Raw genomic sequence first — 17,957 nt, 5'->3', positions numbered from 1 at the left:
GCAATCGTGTTTCTTTTCATTAGAGGTTTTCTACTTTGCGATATAGTCGCTCTTATATAACAGATTAGGTGCTTAATTTCATATATATATATATATATATATCTTCTAAAAAAGAACCACACTCTCAGGGAGTAAACGATTATAGATAGCTTTAATGCAGGTTACAGACTAACGTTTCGGCCCAACAAGGCCTTTCTAAAAGTGCTAACATAGTATTAAAACGAGCCTTATATCTATGTACTGGCGGGAAAAACAGCAGTCACAACTATGACGTGAGAACTAAGCGACTGCCTATTGAATACATCACATTAAGTACATAAATAGTGTAAACCAGCCTCACAGTAAGATTACCAACTTTAGCTTATATATTAAATGTGTCGTTTAACAACAGCCTGGGATGTGTAGTTCAGCAACAGCATGGGATGTAGATAATTAGATGCCATAAGGTATATAACTTGAGAGTGCAGTGATGGAGCTTAATAGCTGCTGATAGAAGCATCATTATTGGGGTGTATATAGGGAATGGACAGGGAGGCTGATAATATCATATTCAAAGGAAGTCACATTAGTAACATTTGTAACACATTATGTTCACTTCGGTTAACAATCAACTACATAGTGTTACTTAATGGTTTGTTTTTAACCCTTTTATTGATAATCAAGTATGTGAGTATGCTGAAGTGTGTAAGGTGATAACACAACAGACTGACTGATGCATACATCTTAATGACATGGTTTACACTATTTATGTACTTAATGTGATGTATTCAATAGGCAGTCGCTTAGTTCTCACGTCATAGTTGTGACTGCTGTTTTTCCCGCCAGTACATAGATATAAGGCTCGTTTTAATACTATGTTAGCACTTTGAGAAAGGCCTCGTTGGGCCGAAACGTTAGTCTGTAACCTGTATTTCCAACACTCTGACATCACTATCGATTTTCAACTGACATCATCAGAAGGAGCATTGGGGCTTCAGGTAACGGGGTTGTCCCATTCCTGACTAACTCCCATGTTTCTGCTGTATTATTATTATTAACATGTATTTATATAGCGCCAACATATTGTGTAGCACTGTAAAGTAAATGTGATTATACAACTAAATCACATGAATTATATACATAGAAAATATGGAGTTCCATAAATCACAATCAATACAGGTACAAAAGGTGAGGAAGGCCCTATGCATAAGAGCATACACTCTAAAGGGAAGGGAGTAATACACAAGGTGTGGGAGTGGGCTAGATCGAATTAAGTGGGTGAGAAATGTGGTACTGTATGTGGTGTTGCATTTGGTAGTTAAGCAGAGTGAGGGGAGGCTTCTCGAAAGAAGTGCGTTTTAAGAGATTTCTTCAAAGCAGAAAAGTTGGGAGAAAGTCGGACAGACCGTGGGAGAGAGTTCCAGAGGAGGGGTGCAGCCCTTGCAAAGTCTTGAATGTGAGGAGGTAATGAGAGAAGAGTTGAGGAGCAGGTCAGTAGAGGAGAGTAGTAAGCGGTTGGGTGAGTATATAGAGATGAGTTCAGAGATGTAGGGTGGGGCAGAGTTATGAAGTGCTTTGAAGTCAGGGTCATTAATTTGAATTTGATTCTGAAAGGTAGCGGATGCCAGTGCAGGGATTGACAGAAGGCGAGGCAGAGGAGGAGGAGCGGTTGCTGAGCTGTATGAGCCTCGCAGCAGTGTTCATTATGGACTGGAGAGGTGACAGTCTCTGGAGGTGAAGGCCAATTAAAAGAGTTGCCGTAGTCTAGACGTGATATGACGAGAGAGTGAACAAGGATTTTGGCAGCATCTTGGGTGATGAATGATCGTATTTTGGATATTTTTTTATGTCTGGACATGATTTAATAAGTGACTGGATATGAGGAGTGAATGACAGGGCAGAATGTAGGATAACCCCAAGGCCTGGGGAGACAGAGTGATAGTGGCATTGTTAGCTATGATGGATCCTTTGGGATGTTACTGGTGTTAGTTGGAGGAAAGAGAACCATTTCAGTTTTAGAGAGGTTTAATTTAAGGCAGCGTTGTGACATCCAGGTAGAGATAGGCAGGAGGAGACGCGAGTTAGGAGTTCTGGGTTGAGATCAGGAGATGAGAGATAGATCTGAGTATCATCAGCATAGAGGTGGTAGTGGAAACCGTTCGAGTTGATTAATTTGCCGAGGGAAGAAGTATAGAGGGAGAATAGTAATGGTCCCTGGACAGATCCTTGAGGATCCCCAACAGAAAGAGGTAGGGGAGAGGATGATACTCCGTTGTAGGAGACACTGAAGTAACGATTAGTAAAGTAAGAAGAGAACCAGGACAGGGCTGTGTCACGAAGGCCAAGCGAATGGAGGGACTGGAGGAGGAGAGGGTGATCTACAGTGTCAGATGCAGCTGAGAGATCAAGTAGTATTAGTAGTGAGAAATGATTGTTGGCTTTAGCGGTTAAAAGGTCATTAGTTAGTCGAGTCAGTGCAGTTTCAGTGGCGTGTTGTGGCTTAAAACCAGATTGTAGGGGGTCCAGCAGGTTATTGTCAGAGAGGAATGAGGTTAGTCGGTTGTAGACTAGGCGCTCAAGTAGTTTATGTATCCCACCTATTCTTTATAATAAAGTGTAGGATATTGTGTGTTTACCATGTATGCGAGAATTCAAATGTCAACGTCAGGGTTGCCAGGCTGGTAGTTTAAAATTAGACCAGGCAACCCTGCATTGAGGGAAGAGTAATGTATGATGGAAGAGTACTGTATAAGGGGAAAGTACTGTATGAGGGGAGAGTGCATTACGAGGGGAGAGTACTTTATGAGGAAAGAGTACTGTATGAGGGGAGAGTATTGTATGAGGGGAGAGTACAGATGAGGGGAGAGTGCAGTACGAGGGGAGAGTACTGTGTATTAAAGTATAGGATATTGTGTGTTTACCGTGCGTGCGAGAATTCAAATGCCAACGCCAGGGTTTCTGGTGGTTTATAATTAGACCTGTCAACCCTGCCCGACGCGTTGAGGGGAGAGTAATATATGATGGAAGAGTACAGATGAGGGGAGAGTACTGAATGAACGGAGAGTACTGTATGAGGGGAGAGTATTGTATGATGGAAGAGTATTGTATGAGGGGAGAGTAAGGTTTGAGCATGAAGAGGAATCCCACAAATAAAAATTTGTCGCCCTTAATGGAAAGCAATCAGGCGAGAACAAAAGGGGGTTAGAGATAGGGCTGCCGAGAGAGAGAGAAGTGGGTACTTATGGCCTCCCACTGAGAGGGCATTGCTGTCAGGGCTCACCGTTCCTCTACAGCGCCGCTTCCAAGATGACGGCACCCATAGCCACCACGTGGACAACAGCCTAGTGACGCCGGCAGTGTCATACTGGCCCGGCGGGAAACCGGGAAAAAACCCGGTGGGCCACTGACCCTCATGGGCCCCCGCCGGGCCAGACCCCTCTTCTGATATAGGAATTCTAAAGAAAAAAAGTATGCGCGCGCTGTGTGCTCATTCATGCGTGTGGCCCGATCGGCACCTCACAGTAGGGGGGCCAGAGGTCCCGGTGGGCCCAAGGCCCCCCAGTCCATCCCTGGACGCCGGTGTGCAGATGCGTGATGATGTGTCTGGTGCCAAAATATAAAATAAAAGGACACCAAGGTCACGGGTTCAATGCCCGATTGTAGGATTTGGCTACTTCATTCCTGGCTGTTTCTATTTTCCTGTGATTGCTGATTATTGGATTTTTCTATTTTGATTATTGCTACCAGCCTTTTGAACTATTGCCTGTATCTTGACTACGTTTATTCTTGATCCCTTCTGTACCGCGATCTTGGACTTTAACCAGAAGTTTCCTCCTAGGACCGGACTTCCCCCGCTGAGAGCCGATAGGCCCCCGTGAGAGCCGATAGGCTGCACCTTCACAGCAATGACCTTGGGTGCCGCTGGCCAGGCTTTGGGTGTACAGAACGTTCAAGCAAGAGATGGGTTAGAATTATCTTCGTTATCTTATTATTCTTTGTTCAAATGTATTCTATTTATATAACTTAAAGGAAATCAATGAATTGTATATGGAGAGATTGAGACAGATACATTGAGAGAGAGAGATCATATGAGATGCATAGATAGAAGTAGACTGGTGAATGGTGGATACAGACAGATAGAGAGAGGGAGATAAAAAGATAGATCCTGTAGTAGGAGGTCCAGCTTTTGTTCAGCCCCCCCCCTTTAGTTCATAACAAAGTTCCAGATGTAGAAAATATCAATGTCTATCAGCCATGGTTTCAAACATTAGACCCCAAATTCCACCCTAACAAACCATCATAGAGTTTTGTATCCAGGGCATTCTTCCCAAATCTCACCCTAACTGGCCCCCGATGGCCTTCAAGATGATGTTTCAGGGGTATCTAGGACATCAAATAGACACTTGACCCACATTTTCCCCTAATTGGCCTTCATGATGGTCTTTCAGAGGTATCTACGATATAAGAAATCATCAGCTATTAAGCCATAGGGGCAAATTTACTAAAGGGCAAAGTGGCTAATGCTGGAGAAAATTCGCCAGCGTGACGTCATTTTGGCACTTCGCCAATTTACTAATGGGCACCGGCATAATTAGGAGATGGACTCTAGCGCAACTTCGCACTCTAACGGCAGGTGTGTTTTCGCTCTGGCGAAAGAGCGTTACTACGCGAATTCACTGAGTTTATGTTTTTACTGAACGTTAACTCTATCACCAGACTTGCCTTCGCCACCTCAGACCAGGCGAAGTGCAATAGAGTAGATAGGACTTGGTCCAAAAAAAAGTTGAAAAGTTTTATAAGTCCCAAAAAACATTGGCGTCTTTTCCTTTTTACAGGGTGATAGGCTAAAAGAGATTGTACATTTTTTTTTTTGGTAACCTCCTTTCCCCCTATATTTCCTTACCAGGTCCAGACTGAGATTCACAATAGGCCCTGGCATTCCAAGTACACAGAGGCCCAAGCAGCCCCCCATCAGCCCACTAAATAGTGACTGTCTATGGCAACTTACAGCAGCCCCTCTGGCATTTGCCAGAACCAACAGATAGCCAGTCCGGGCCTTACATATGGCACATAAACTATACTGTGGGCTCAGGTGTAGGGCAATATAACAACTTTATTTTATTTTTTAAGGTTCCCTGGGCTTCTGTAGTGTAATGTATTTGCTGCAACATATACGTCCATTGAAATTTAACTTCCCGCCATATGCAAATTATCTAACGCTAGTGCAACTTCGCTATGCCTGCCGTAGAAACAGCGCAACTTCGTAAGTGTTTGGCGGTGGCAACGAAACTTCGCAACTTGAATTATTGTTGTCTGTGTGAAGTTGCGCCTGGCGAAGTGTGGCGAAGGCGATGAAGCCGTCGCTGCCGAATTTTCGCCCGTTAGTGATTTTCCCCCATAGTACGTAGAATATCTAGGACATCAGATAACTTCACCCCAAATCTCACTGAAATGGCCTTTCAAGGTGGCTTTTCAGGGGTAACTAGGTCAGTAACGCTTACCCTAACTGGCTTTCATTATTGTCTTTCAGGGTATGTAGGACAGAAAATAGACATCCACCAAAAGGCTTAAGCTACTTGGCCTTCAAGATGATCTTTCAGTGATATTTACGAAAAAAGACACCCAACATCTTATCCTGGCCTTCAAACTTGGCATTCAGGGGTACTTAGGAGAACAAATATGCTTTCTCCCCAAATCTCACCCTAGCTACCCCTCAGGCTTTCATCTGTCACTGCCCCCAAGGGTGTCAAGCCCTACAGTCTGGGAACCTCAGATAAGAACCCAACACAACCTTGCCACACACACACCATCGGAAACCACAACGCGTCTCTGAGCAACGTTTGCACGGATAGAAGACTAAAAGCTCATTAGAATCTCCCGGCAGAATAATTATTTCCATGTTATTGCGTGTGATTATTGAATGGGAGTCCATAGAGCAGACTGACGAGGATTCACTTCTATCAGCAAAGACACGTTTTCTCCTCCACAATAAATGGGTTTGTTTGTCAACTGTAACACACTGGGCACGAGGGACTATAATTTATCTGCCTTTTACACCAATGGAGCATCCAAGTGTTGGAGAGCTGATTGGTGCCATTTTCCCTGTGCTCCCAGGCAGGGCAGTCCTAAGAGTCTGAGTACCCCAGGGTAGAGCCCTGCAGGGTGTTGGGTACCCCCCAAAAAACAGCGAACCTGTAGGATGTAGGAAGGACTTTCAGATGCAGGTTGGGGGTCTGAGGGTTTGCAGGTCAAGTTGTGGATCTTATCAAGTTTTATTCCTTTAAAAGTTTTTAAAAATGTTTTTTTTTCTTCTGCCTAGCCCACTAATGATGACATCACTTCTGGTTTCCAGCAATGGCACTTCCTGCTTTATGGTGGTCAGCTTTTCGTGGATCAGTTTGCAGATCAGGCAGTTGCGGGTCAGGTAGGTAAAAATGTGGGTGTGGGTTACAGGTCTTGGTATTAAAAATTGTTTCCACGCAGGACTCTTCCCCAGGGTTGGGCCACCATACTAAAGTTGTGGTTCACCTTTGAGTTAACTTTTAGTATTTTATAGAATGGGCGATTCTAAGCAACTTTTGGTCTTCGTTATTTATTTTTCATCGTTTTTTTTAATATTTGCCTTCTTCTGACTCTTTCCAGATTTCAAATGGGGGTCATTGACTCCATCTAAAACCAATGCTCAGTAAGGCTACAAATTATTGTTATTCCTACTTTTTATTGCTCATCTTTCTATTTAGGCCTCTGCCTTTCATATTCCAGTCTCTTATTCAAGTCAATTCATGGTTGCTAGGGTAATTTGAACCCTAGCAACCAGATATTGGAAACTGCAAACTGGAGAACTGCTGAATAAAAAGCTAAATAACTCAAAAACCACGAATAATAAAAAATGGAAACCAAAATATCATACTAAAGGTTAACTTAAAGGGGTTGTTCACCTTTGATTTAACTTTTATTTTGTTTAGGTAAATTTTATTGAACATAAGCAAATTTATACATCACATTCAGTAGGATATACGTATGAGCTTGACAACAATATTCCATTACAGGAGACAATAATGATCCAGTTCTAGCTAATATCTACTTATGTCTGGTCACACTATACTTTACCCTGACAGAGTTTATTTTACAAATAATCACAGCTCCAGTACCTCTGCGGGGGGTATTTCCTTAGCCAGGGGTCCCATATCCTATGGAACTTATCCAGACAGCCCTTATATTTGGCTAACATGAACTCTGTGTTGGCCGGATTAGACACCTCAGTTATCCAATGTGCTACTACTGGCGGGGCCTCCGCTTTCCAGTTAAGGGTAATGATTCTACGCACTTGAAATAGAGCTTTACTTAGAAGTAGAGCCCCTTGAGAGTCCACAATAGTATCTGACTGTATATTTAATACGCATAGTTTAGGGTCATTTAGGTTATCCCTCCCCGTTACTTCCTCTAGGATCTCCAGTGTCTCGCTCCAGTATGCCTGAAGCTTGGGGCAACTCCAAAGGGTATGTAGTAGATCCCCCACTGCTTGTTTGCATCTAAGACATTGTGGTGAGAGATTGGGGAACATTAGTCTGCTCCTCGTGTAGTAGGCCCTATGTAGGAGGTACAGCTGTAATATTCTGTGACTAGGAATGAAGGACACTTGAGACGGGGCTTTAAGCGCAGACGACCACTGCGTATCAGTAAGGACTCCAAGATCCCTTTCCCATTGCTCTCTGCATTTTAAGGCTTTATCCTTGTGTCGGTACTTACAGATCAGTTTGTACACCCTTGAACTTATGCCCTGGGTCTTTTTTGTATTTATTAGTGCAATGACTGGGTGCCCAGCTATTTCCCGGGGCTTCTCTTTGTACCACTTTGTTAGCTTTAACCTGAGCCTCATATAGAATAACCAATGGGATGAGGGATGGCCCTCCCAGCTCAAGTTCGGAGAATGCAAGGGGTTTGTCATGTCGCCATACATCACCTATTGTGCGTACCCCTTTGTCTAACCAACCTTCTGGGGGCTTTAGCTCCACCACTCCGCCCAGGTTGGCATTTCCCCCATAGCGGGGTAGACGGGTAAACATTTGAAATTTCCATTAGATGGGTAATCTTGGATAAGATCCACTTGACATTCCCTAAAATGGGGTTGAGGTTAGTCCTGTTAGCTTTGACAGGCACCATGAGGAGTGCTTGGATAGGGGACAGGTTTTTGGGAATTAATGTACTCCAGACCTTATACAGGGCTCTATGGGCAATCCATCAACACCTTCAGCTTTCCCATTAGGGAAAGAATCAATGGCCTCTTGCACCTCAATTAGGGATATACTTGACTCCAGGTACTCTCGATACTCAGGAATTAGTTGGGGAAGCTGCCCTGAGTTAAGGAATGCTTCTACCCCTGGCATATCTGCGGGGGCTAGGGTGGAGGAGTACAGCTTAGAGTAGAAGCCCTTTAGAATATTTTGTATTTCCAACGCATCTGCCGTTGGATTCCCATTTGCGTCTTTTAGGAGGTGATAGCAGGGGGTGTTGAGTATTGTCTGGACAAATGGGCTAACATTTTCCCTGCTTTTTCTCCGTGCTTGTGAATATCTACTTTGGAGAAAAGGTACTGTTGCTTTGCCTTTTCAGTAATATAGTCTGCAACCGCCTCTTGCGCTGATTTCAGTTCCTCAAATCCTTGATTTGTGGGATGTATTGCGACTTGTGTTTCTATCCTAATTACTTCTGTTCTAGCTGTTGTTGCCTAATGGCGTATTGACCCTTGTAGGCATTGATTTCTACATGAAAGAACTCACGGAGATGCCCTTTCAGTGCCTCCCACCCATTGAAGTCGTCGTCTGAATCCTCAATGGCCCCTAAAAGGTCGGTATTGGTTTCTTCTACTCTATCCTGATTTTTAAGTAGGTGCAACCAGAGAGGATTAAGAGACCATCTGGGTCTGCTTTGCTGGGGCTTTAGCCTCAATTCTAATTCCAATGGGGCGTAGTCTGAGATGCCTCTCGGCAGGTATTTAATACTCTTCACCAATGTGAGCGCTCTTTGGTTCAGAAAGGCATGATCTATTCGTGACAGGACCATATGTGAGGTGGAGAAGCATGAGTATTGCCTTACTCCCGGGTGGTAATGTCTCCATGCTTCCACTAGGCCAGCCGCCTCTGTTATGGCTAATAGATTGTGTGCGGGGGGTCGAGACTGTCCTTCCATCTCTACGCAGCCTATCCATGCTGGGGTCTATAAGGGCATTATAGTCTCCTATAGCTACTACGGCAGCATGGGGGAACTGTGCTATAAATTGGATTAGTTGCACCAGACACTCATCTGTGTAAGGGGGGGGTACATATATAGAGGCAAGCACCACCTCTTGAGATTGGAGGAAGCCATGTATAAAGATGTATCTGCCCTTTTTGTCTGTTTTGATGAATTCAAATCTAAAGGGTACACTTTTATGTATTAGTATTGCTACTCCAGAAGAGTGTGTGGAGTATGGGGCTTGGTAGAACCATCCCACCCAGGGGCACCTCAGAGCCTGTGCCCCCACCAAATGGGTTTCCTGCAGTAGAATTACCTTGGCATTTGATTTTTTGAGGTAGTCCAGTGTCAATCTGCGCTTAATGGGATTATTAAGGCCCCTGACATTGCAGCTAATACACTTTCTAGACATTTATACATTCAATAGCATGTTGTGCAGGGTAGAACCAATTCCAATTTTCCCATGTATCGTACCTGAACATTAAATTATATGCGTATGCAAACTTATTAAAGGACCAGTAACATCAAAAATGTGTTAGTATACTTCGAAAAATAAACACCATGACAAATAAAACTTTAAAATTACAAAGCCTTTATTAAGCAATAACTTACCGAAACTCCACGTCCGTTCTAGTTCAGAAAAGGCGACAGGGCGACCATCCACTGTGTGGCGCTGGATTTCTCCTCCCTGTCTATCTCTCATGTTGTACTTACAGCATGTAAAGCGGCTGCTGCATCAGGGAGCGCTATATTGTACAGATCACCCCTGCTGCGGTGTAACTACCCGTTCCTGAGTACAGAGTCTCAGCAGGGGAAGAGGCCACCGGGCTGCTGCTACTGTCTGGGCCATAATCCCACTGCACGGGGCAGCTGAAGGATCTAAACTCTAGTTCTGGGAGTTGCCCTCTACATCGACCAGTTATACAGGAGCAACTGGTATCAAGTCCAGGGACTGAGAAGGGAGATTGGCACTAAGGGCACCGACTGCTGGACTTCGCCAGTTCAGGGGGGTCCCGTGCAGGAAAGGAAAAAGACAGCGCACACTAGCTGCTTAGCGAGAGTAATGCGGACTGAGAACCTGAGCCAGCGCTAACCCACTAATCCTGCACCGTGTCTCCCACCTCAGCGACTCGGTCCATGTTGAGCTCCCCACCAGCCCACTAAATAGTGACTTTCTATGGCATCTTATGGCAGCCCCTCTGGCATTTGCCAGAACCCACAGATTGCCAGTCCGGGCCTGGGTACAACCATTGAGTCTCTGGCTGCCGCCAACATGTGCGCCAAATACGGGGAGACCGCTGGCGGCAGGGTGTCGGTGACAGAGAGCAGAGGAGAAGAGGAGCAGAGCCCGGATGATGACAGCGATGGGCGCTATGAGCTGGTGCTAAGATCGGCTGAGCACATGGCCTCCCAAGCAGGAATGAAGCTGGATGCCCCATGCGCTACCGGAGGAGGCAAGAAGTCCAAGGAGCAGAGGACTCTCCGACTCAACATCAACGCCCGGGAGAGGAGGCGAATGCACGACCTGAATGATGCTCTGGATGATCTCCGCTTGGTGATTCCCTACGTGCACAGCCCCTCGGTCCACAAGCTCTCCAAGATGGCCATCCTGCTCCTGGCCAAGAACTACATCCTCATGCAAGCCCAGGCGCTCGAGGAGATGAGGCGGCTCATGGCTTATCTCAACCAAGGCCAGGCCATCTCCGCTGGCACCTCCATCCCCAACTCTGCAGCTGTTGCGCTGCACCCTCACTCACGATGTGTAGAGTCAGCTCAACGTGGACCGAGTCGCTGAGGTGGGAGACACGGTGCAGGAGACGGGCGCTACTGCTGCTGCTTAGTGTCCCTTGTTCCTCTTCACATGCTGCTGTCAGTGAATAGCCAGGGAGGAGAAATCAAGTGCCGAAGAATGAATGGTCGCCCTGTCGCCTTTTCTGAACAGGAGCGGAAGTGGACTTTTTGTGATTTTAAAGTTTAATTTGTCTTGGTGTTTTTATTTTGTTGTATTCTAACGAATTTTTTAAAAAAAATGTTTTGATGTTACTGGTCCTTTAACCGTTAAGTATCCTCCCCCTTCCCTTCCGCCCATGTCCCCAACTTTTGGCAGAATTTCTCCCTAACTAGCACAGCTAAACTGAGGCGTTCATTCTTGCTGGGCCCCTTAGGGTCGTGAACTGAAAAACACATATCACCTGGGAACTGGTGAATAAACAAGTGTAAAAGACTTTAAAGTTAGCAGTGCGCCTACTCGGTTCCATGGGGTTAACAGCTAGTATGTGAGTATAGCTTTGAAGAGACAACTCATAAAATAGATGGTATGTACTGTCCCCTCAGTGTCCAATCAAGTTCTGGTTGGCCTTGTTGGCAATGATATCAGTTATACAGAACAAAACATTCAACAGGCCTTACTCACTGTACATTCATTTGCGTGTTGGGCGGCTCTTTCCTTTGGTCACGAGAAAATGCTGCTGCTCTTGCCGTGCCTTAAGGTGTCAGGCCCGGATCTTCTGTGTGTCCAGCCAGTTGCTGAGCTTGAGCGGCGCGGTGAAGAATCGCGTCTGTCCCTCCATGATAACTCGCAGTCTGGCGGGATACAGCATCACGTACGGCAGGTTAAGGTCTCGGAGGCGCCGTTTCCCATCCATGAACTTTGCTCTTTGGCGCTGGACTTCTGCCGAGAAATCTCCAAATACTGAGATCTTTGTGGCCTGGAAAGTAAGGGTGTCTTTCTTTCTCACCTGCGATAGTAAGGCATCCTGATATCTGGAGTTCAGTAAGCTCTCCTGTTCATATTCCGGTCTCTTAATCAAAATCAATTTGTGGTTGCTAGGGTAATTTAGACACTAGCAACCAGATACTGCAAACTGGAGAGCTGCTGAATAAAAAGCTAAATGGCTCTAAAATTACAAATAATAAAAAGTGAAAACCAATATATCATACTAAAGGTTAACTTAAAGGGGTTGTTCACCTCTGAGTTAACTGTCAGTATGATGTAGAGAGTAATATTCTGAGACAGTTTGCCATTGGTTTTCATTTTTCATTTGTGGTTTTTAAGTTAGTTTGAGTTAGCTTTTTATTCAGCAGCTCTCCAGTTTGCAGTTTCCAAAATCTGGTTGCTAGGGTCCAAATTACCCTAGCAACCATTAACTTATTTGAATAAGACACTGGAGTATGAATGGGGGAGGGGCTGAATAGAAAGAGGAGTAATAAAAAAAGAGCAATAATAGATCTTTTGTAGCTTTACGGAGCATTTGTTTTTAGATGGGTTCAGTGACCCCTATTTGAAAACTGGAAAGAATCCGAAAAAAACGGTTAATAATAAAAAAAAAAAACAATAAAAAGTAAATAATGAAAACCAATTAAAAAGTTGCGTAGAACTAGCCATTCTATAACATACTAAAAGTTAACTGAAAGGTGAACCACCTCTTTAAAGGTGAACAGCCCATTTAATGGACAAGTTTTTTCCTGCCTAGCCCACTAATGATGACATCACTTCCCGTTCCCAGCAACGGCACTTCCTGTTTTATGATGGTCAGCGTGTCGCGGATCAGTTTGCAGATCAGGCAGTTGCAGGTCAGGTAGGTAAAAATGTGGGTGTGGGTTACAGGTCCGGGTTCAACTTTAAAGGACCAGTAACATCAAATATTTTTACAAAAAAATTCGTTAGATCACAATGAAAAAAAACACCAAGACAAATTAAAATTTAAAATAGCAAAGCGTTTACTAAGAAATAACTCTGCTTCCCCTCCTCGTTGGAAAAGGCGACAGGGCGACCACCCATCCTGCGGCGCTCGATTTCTCCTCCCTGGCTATTCACTGACAGCGCGTCAATCTTTCTCCAGCTCTTCAGAGGGCCAACGGGATGTCATTATTCCTGTCCCCACTGTAAGAAAGCAGCGTACGTTCCAGGCCCGGACTGATAATGTGTCTGTTCGGGCAAATGCCCGTGGGGCCGCTGTGTTGAAGTGGGCCGCACCCTGCCTGATTAGATGCGGCGCAGCACTTTTCTGCTATTCCTCCTAATTAGCTTATTTTAGAAAGAATGCCTGCCGTCTGCTTTAGGTATACGGCAGTCGGCAAGCATTTTAGACAGGGGGAGGGCTGAGCCACGAGGGCGGAGACTGGAAGATCTGTGGGCAGCCTCTTCGGATACGATCATACGTATCATATGCTGAGAGTGTATGCAGGAGTGTGCATTCTCCTGATGCCTGCCCACACAATTGGCCCAGCCCACCTCCTACCAGATCGATGGCCTGCTTGTGTTTGAGCGATCTGCTGTACCAGCACCGGTCAGGTAAGAGTGCGCACTTCTCTCAATAAAAGCATGTGGGAGGATTGGCCTGTACTGGGCACCTGTTCTCTGCTGCTCTGGAGAAGTGCACACTCTAATTGGAAGGCTGCTGTTTAAAGTTAACGTGGGTCACAAGAAGTATCGTAAATTTACTATGCAAACTGGCTGCTGGAAAGGGGGGCTTTAAGGAAGCAGAGGGTATTGTTGGCTATGCTTGCTGCTATTTATAATTAACTGTTTCAGGGGAGTAGAGACAGAAGACAATAGTATTGTTCCCTATTCTGCTGTTTAAAATTAACTCTTACATTACAGGGTATTGAGGCAGGAAACTATTGTTGCTTGCTGTATATGTGAGTGTATATGGGAGGTATATATCGGGGGGATAGTGTAGGTAAGTGCAGCACAGAGTGTATATGTGGGATGGGAGGTATATATAAAGATATTAGAAGTCACTGAGGGGTTGTTCTGTGACCATATAAAGACACAAGGCTGCAGGCTGAGTTATACAGGGAACTCTGAGTATCACTCATGTATTATAAGGGATAATGTACCCCCTACTGTAAATGATAAGGATATTAGAAGTCACTGAGGGGTTGTTCTGTGACCATATAAAGGCACAAGGCTGCAGGCTGAGTTATACAGGGAACTCTGAGTATCACTCATGTATTATAAGGGATACTGTACCCCCTACTGTAAATGATAAGGATATTAGAAGTCACTGAGGGGTTCTGTGACCATATAAAGGCACAAGGCTGCAGGCTGAGTTATAAAGGGAACTCTGAGTATCTCTCATGTATTATAAGGGATAATGTACCCCCTACTGTAAATAAGGATATTAGAAGTCAGGGATTGTGTGGATATATATATATATATATATATATATATATATATATATATATATATATATATATATATATATATATATACAACTACAAGAGGTCCTCTGCACTCAACCCATTATCAATATATTTAAGACAGAGACATTTTGTGCATACTGCTACTAAAAAATGCCTTACCCTTTAAACAACACAGGGATTGTTTGTCCATATATTGCAATATATTTAAGCTGGCCAACTACGTCAAAGTCATCCCATATCTGGCCAGTCCTACGCTTAATTTTCATCTGATTCATTAAGAATTCAATTGCTTAATTATACATTTTACAAAGGGACTAAGTTGTAGCTCCATGTTGTAGCTCCCACCCCTCCCAGCTATAGTCAGGTGATCCCACTGGTGTCTAATAAAAGGGCAGCCAAGTTTGGGAGTTTTACTTTGAAAGCAGCTAGTAAGTTGCAGGTAAAACTTAGTCCCTTTGTAAAATGTATAATTAAGCAATTGAATTCTTAATGAATCAGATGAAAATTGAGCATAGGACTGGCCAGATATGGGATGACTTTGACGTAGTTGTTCAGCTTAAATATATTGTAATATATGGACAAACAATCCCTGTGTTGTTTAAAGGGTAAGGCATTTTTTAGTAGCAGTATGCACAAAATGTCTCCGTCTTAAATATATTGATAATGGGTTGAGTGCAGAGGAATCTTGTATTTGTCTATATGTATTTTGTGGTCACAGCCTCATTGCACCCCCGCCTAATGGTTTTAAAAAATAGTGGTGAGCACAACTTTCCCTTGTTTGTGTGTATATATATATATATATATATATATATATATATATATATATATATATATATATATATATATATATATATATATATACATGAATGTGTATAGGTAAAAGACTAGCACACATTTGTGGGCTGCTTTGATTTTTTTTTTTTGCCAGGGCTGCTTTTTACTCCCAGTCCGGCCCTGGTACCTTCCATGCACAAGGGAGACCCAGAACCCCCTGCATTATTTTTAGTCTCTCTCTAATAGTAAATGCATTGTTTCCGGTTCAGAGAAACATGGCTACCCTGGCACCGAGAAGATTCTTTCTGCCTGCTGCTGCGGGCTGCTGGGGAGATGCGCAATCACACTGTATGGAGCAGTAAAGGGAGCCGTGTTTCTCTGCAGATTCAATGAGGTTGGAGGCGCAATCACTGGCTCAATGGTAGCCATGAACTCCCCTGCTCTGTTTCATCCATTCTTCCATTTTTGAGTTTTCTAATGCATTTTAAATGAACTAATAAATCTGGATTTTATTTTACCTGTATTGGTAATCTCTATCCCTACCATTGAGCCAGTGATTGCGCCTTCAACCTCATTGAATTGTTTGTACGACGTGACCAGAGTGGAACTACTGGACGGAGGGATAGAGCTCTCACCTCGTATGTGGAGTCGACTGCGCTTATACTTGTGTTTCTCTGCAGAGCCTGCCTTCGGGGAAGTGAACGAGCTGGACGGCGTGTTTGTGAATGGCAGGCCCCTGCCCAATGCCATCCGGCTACGGATCAGATCAGAGAAAGACGGCTATTCTGGCACCAAGAATATTCCCTCTGCCTGACTGCTCTGTGGGGTTTATACCACTTCCCACCTCCACCAGTTGCCCTTACCCATTGCTCAGCTTGAGTTCTCTGCACGCAGCGCTACCCAGCTCAGGCCGCTCACAATCTGCGCTTTCCCTGACTGGCCAGTGTGATTGTGCGGCTCCTTTAAGTCCTTTAAGTTAACTTTTAGTATTTCATAGAATGGCTGATTCTAAGCAACTTTTGGTCTTCGTTATTTATTTTTTTATAGTTTTTTTTATTATTTGCCTTCTTCTTCTAACTCTTTCCAGATTTCAAATGGGGGTCACTGACCCCATCTAAAAACAAATGCTCTGTAAGGCAACAAATTTATTGTTATTGCAACTTTTTATTACTCCTCTTTCTATTTAGGCCTCTGCCTTTCATACTCCAGTCTTTTATTCAAGTCAATGCGTGGTTGCTAGGGGAATATGGACCGTAGCAACCAAATTTTGGAAATTGCAAACTGGAGAGCTGTTGAATAAAAATCTAAACTCAAAAACCATAAATAATAAAAAATGAAAACTAATATATCATACTAAAATTTAACTAAAAGGGGTTGTTCACCTTTGAGTTAACTTTTAGTATGATGTTGAGAGTGATATTCTGAGATAATTTGTAATTGGTTTTCATTTTTTATTTGTGGTTTTTGAGTTATATGGTTGCTAGGGTCCAAAATACCCTAGCAACCATTGACTTATTTGAATAAGAGACTGGGATATGAATAGGGGAGGGGCTGAATAGAAAGAGTAATAAAAAAAGCAATAACAGATCATTTGTAGCTTTACAGAGCATTTGTTTTTAGATGGGTCAGTGACCCCCATTTGAAAACTGGCCAGGGGCAGTGTCGGAATGGGCTGGCGGGACATCGGGAAAAAATATTCAAATTGGTACAAAAAAATATACCAGTCTCCTGATCTGTTACCCCAACGGAGCATCCAAGTGTTGGAGAGCTGATTGGTGCCATTTTCCCTGTGCTCCCAGGCAGGGCAGTCCTAAGAGTCTGAGTACCCCAGGGTAGAGCCCTGCAGGGTGTTGGGTACCCCCCAAAAAACAGCGAACCTGTAGGTTGTAGGAAGGACTTTCAGATGCAGGTTGGGGGTCTGAGGGTTTGCAGGTCAAGTTGTGGATCTTAGCAAGTTTTACTCCTTTAAAAGTTTTTAAAAATGTTTTTTTTTTCTGCCTAGCCCACTTCTGATGACATCACTTCCCGTTTCCAGCAACGGCACTTCCTGCTTTATGGTGATCAGCGAGTCGCGGATCAGTTTGCAGATCAGGCAGTTGCGGGTCAGGTAGGTAAAAATGTGGGTGGGGGTGCGGGTACTCTACCGTAAGGTGGGGCCTTCATATTGAAATGGTGGTTCAACTTCACGTAAACGTTTAGTATGTTATAGAATGAACAATTCTAAGCAACTTTTCAATTGGTCTTCGTTATTTAGTTTTTTAAAGTTTTTTTTATTTTCCTTCTTCTTCTGATGCTTTCCAGATTTCAAATGGGGGGTCACTGACCCCATCTAAAAACAATTTATTGTTATTGCTACTTTTTATTACTCCTCTTTCTATCCAGGCCTCTCCTATTCATATTCCAGTCTCTTAATCAAATCAGTGCGTGGTTGCTAGGGGAATTTGGACCCTAGCACCCAGATTGTGGAAACTGCAAACTGGAGAGCTGCCGAATAAAAAGCTAAATGACTCTAAAACCACAAATAATAAAAAGTGAAAATCAATATATCATACTAAAAGTTAACTTAAAGGGGGGGCGGATCCAAGATGGCAGCTCCGTACTTTATCTTTAATCCTGGTTTAATCCCGAGACCATTCAATATAGTGGCTGGTTATAAAGTCTCTACATAAGCAGAGCGACGATATGGACAAGCACGGAGTAAGAACCACTGCTACTCGTATGGATAAATACCTGAGTTCTTCGCAGCCGGCCTCCGATCCAGAATCGGGACAGGGGAACGCTAACCCTCCTCCTACAGGCCCTGATGGCGTCAGCTTGCGGAA

The 17,957-nt window shown here is 43.9% G+C and overlaps 2 protein-coding genes and 1 long non-coding RNA gene across 6 annotated transcripts in view; 2 read left to right on the top strand and 1 right to left on the bottom strand.

The window, feature by feature from the left end:
* The window catches only part of LOC121393056, a 1,743,327-nt gene that overhangs the window by 603,406 nt on the left and 1,121,964 nt on the right, over positions 1-17,957 (bottom strand). The window lies entirely within an intron of this gene.
* Positions 6,345-17,195, top strand: LOC121401053. Of its 2 annotated transcripts, none has more exons than XR_005966082.1 (3): positions 6,345-6,407; positions 8,732-8,826; positions 17,138-17,195. It is a non-coding gene; the product is annotated as an uncharacterized LOC121401053 (long non-coding RNA). The 2 variants fall into 2 exon arrangements; XR_005966081.1 differs by having other exon boundaries at positions 6,346-6,403.
* On the top strand, positions 8,834-12,106 carry LOC121400999 (class E basic helix-loop-helix protein 22-like). The gene has a single exon (XM_041585399.1). The coding sequence runs from the start codon at positions 10,391-10,393 to the stop codon at positions 11,006-11,008; it is 618 nt and encodes a 205-aa protein (XP_041441333.1). The 5' UTR covers positions 8,834-10,390; the 3' UTR covers positions 11,009-12,106.

Source organism: Xenopus laevis, chromosome 3L (assembly GCF_017654675.1).
Source record: "Xenopus laevis strain J_2021 chromosome 3L, Xenopus_laevis_v10.1, whole genome shotgun sequence".
NCBI lineage: Eukaryota > Metazoa > Chordata > Amphibia > Anura > Pipidae > Xenopus > Xenopus laevis.
The sequence above is the reverse complement of the archived record's forward strand: the minus strand, read 5'-3'. Positions and strand labels throughout refer to the sequence as shown.

Bases quoted from the DNA above. Each gene is read 5' to 3' on its own strand.
- LOC121400999 (XM_041585399.1), top strand. From the start codon at position 10,391: ATGGCATCTTATGGCAGCCCCTCTGGCATTTGCCAGAACCCACAGATT.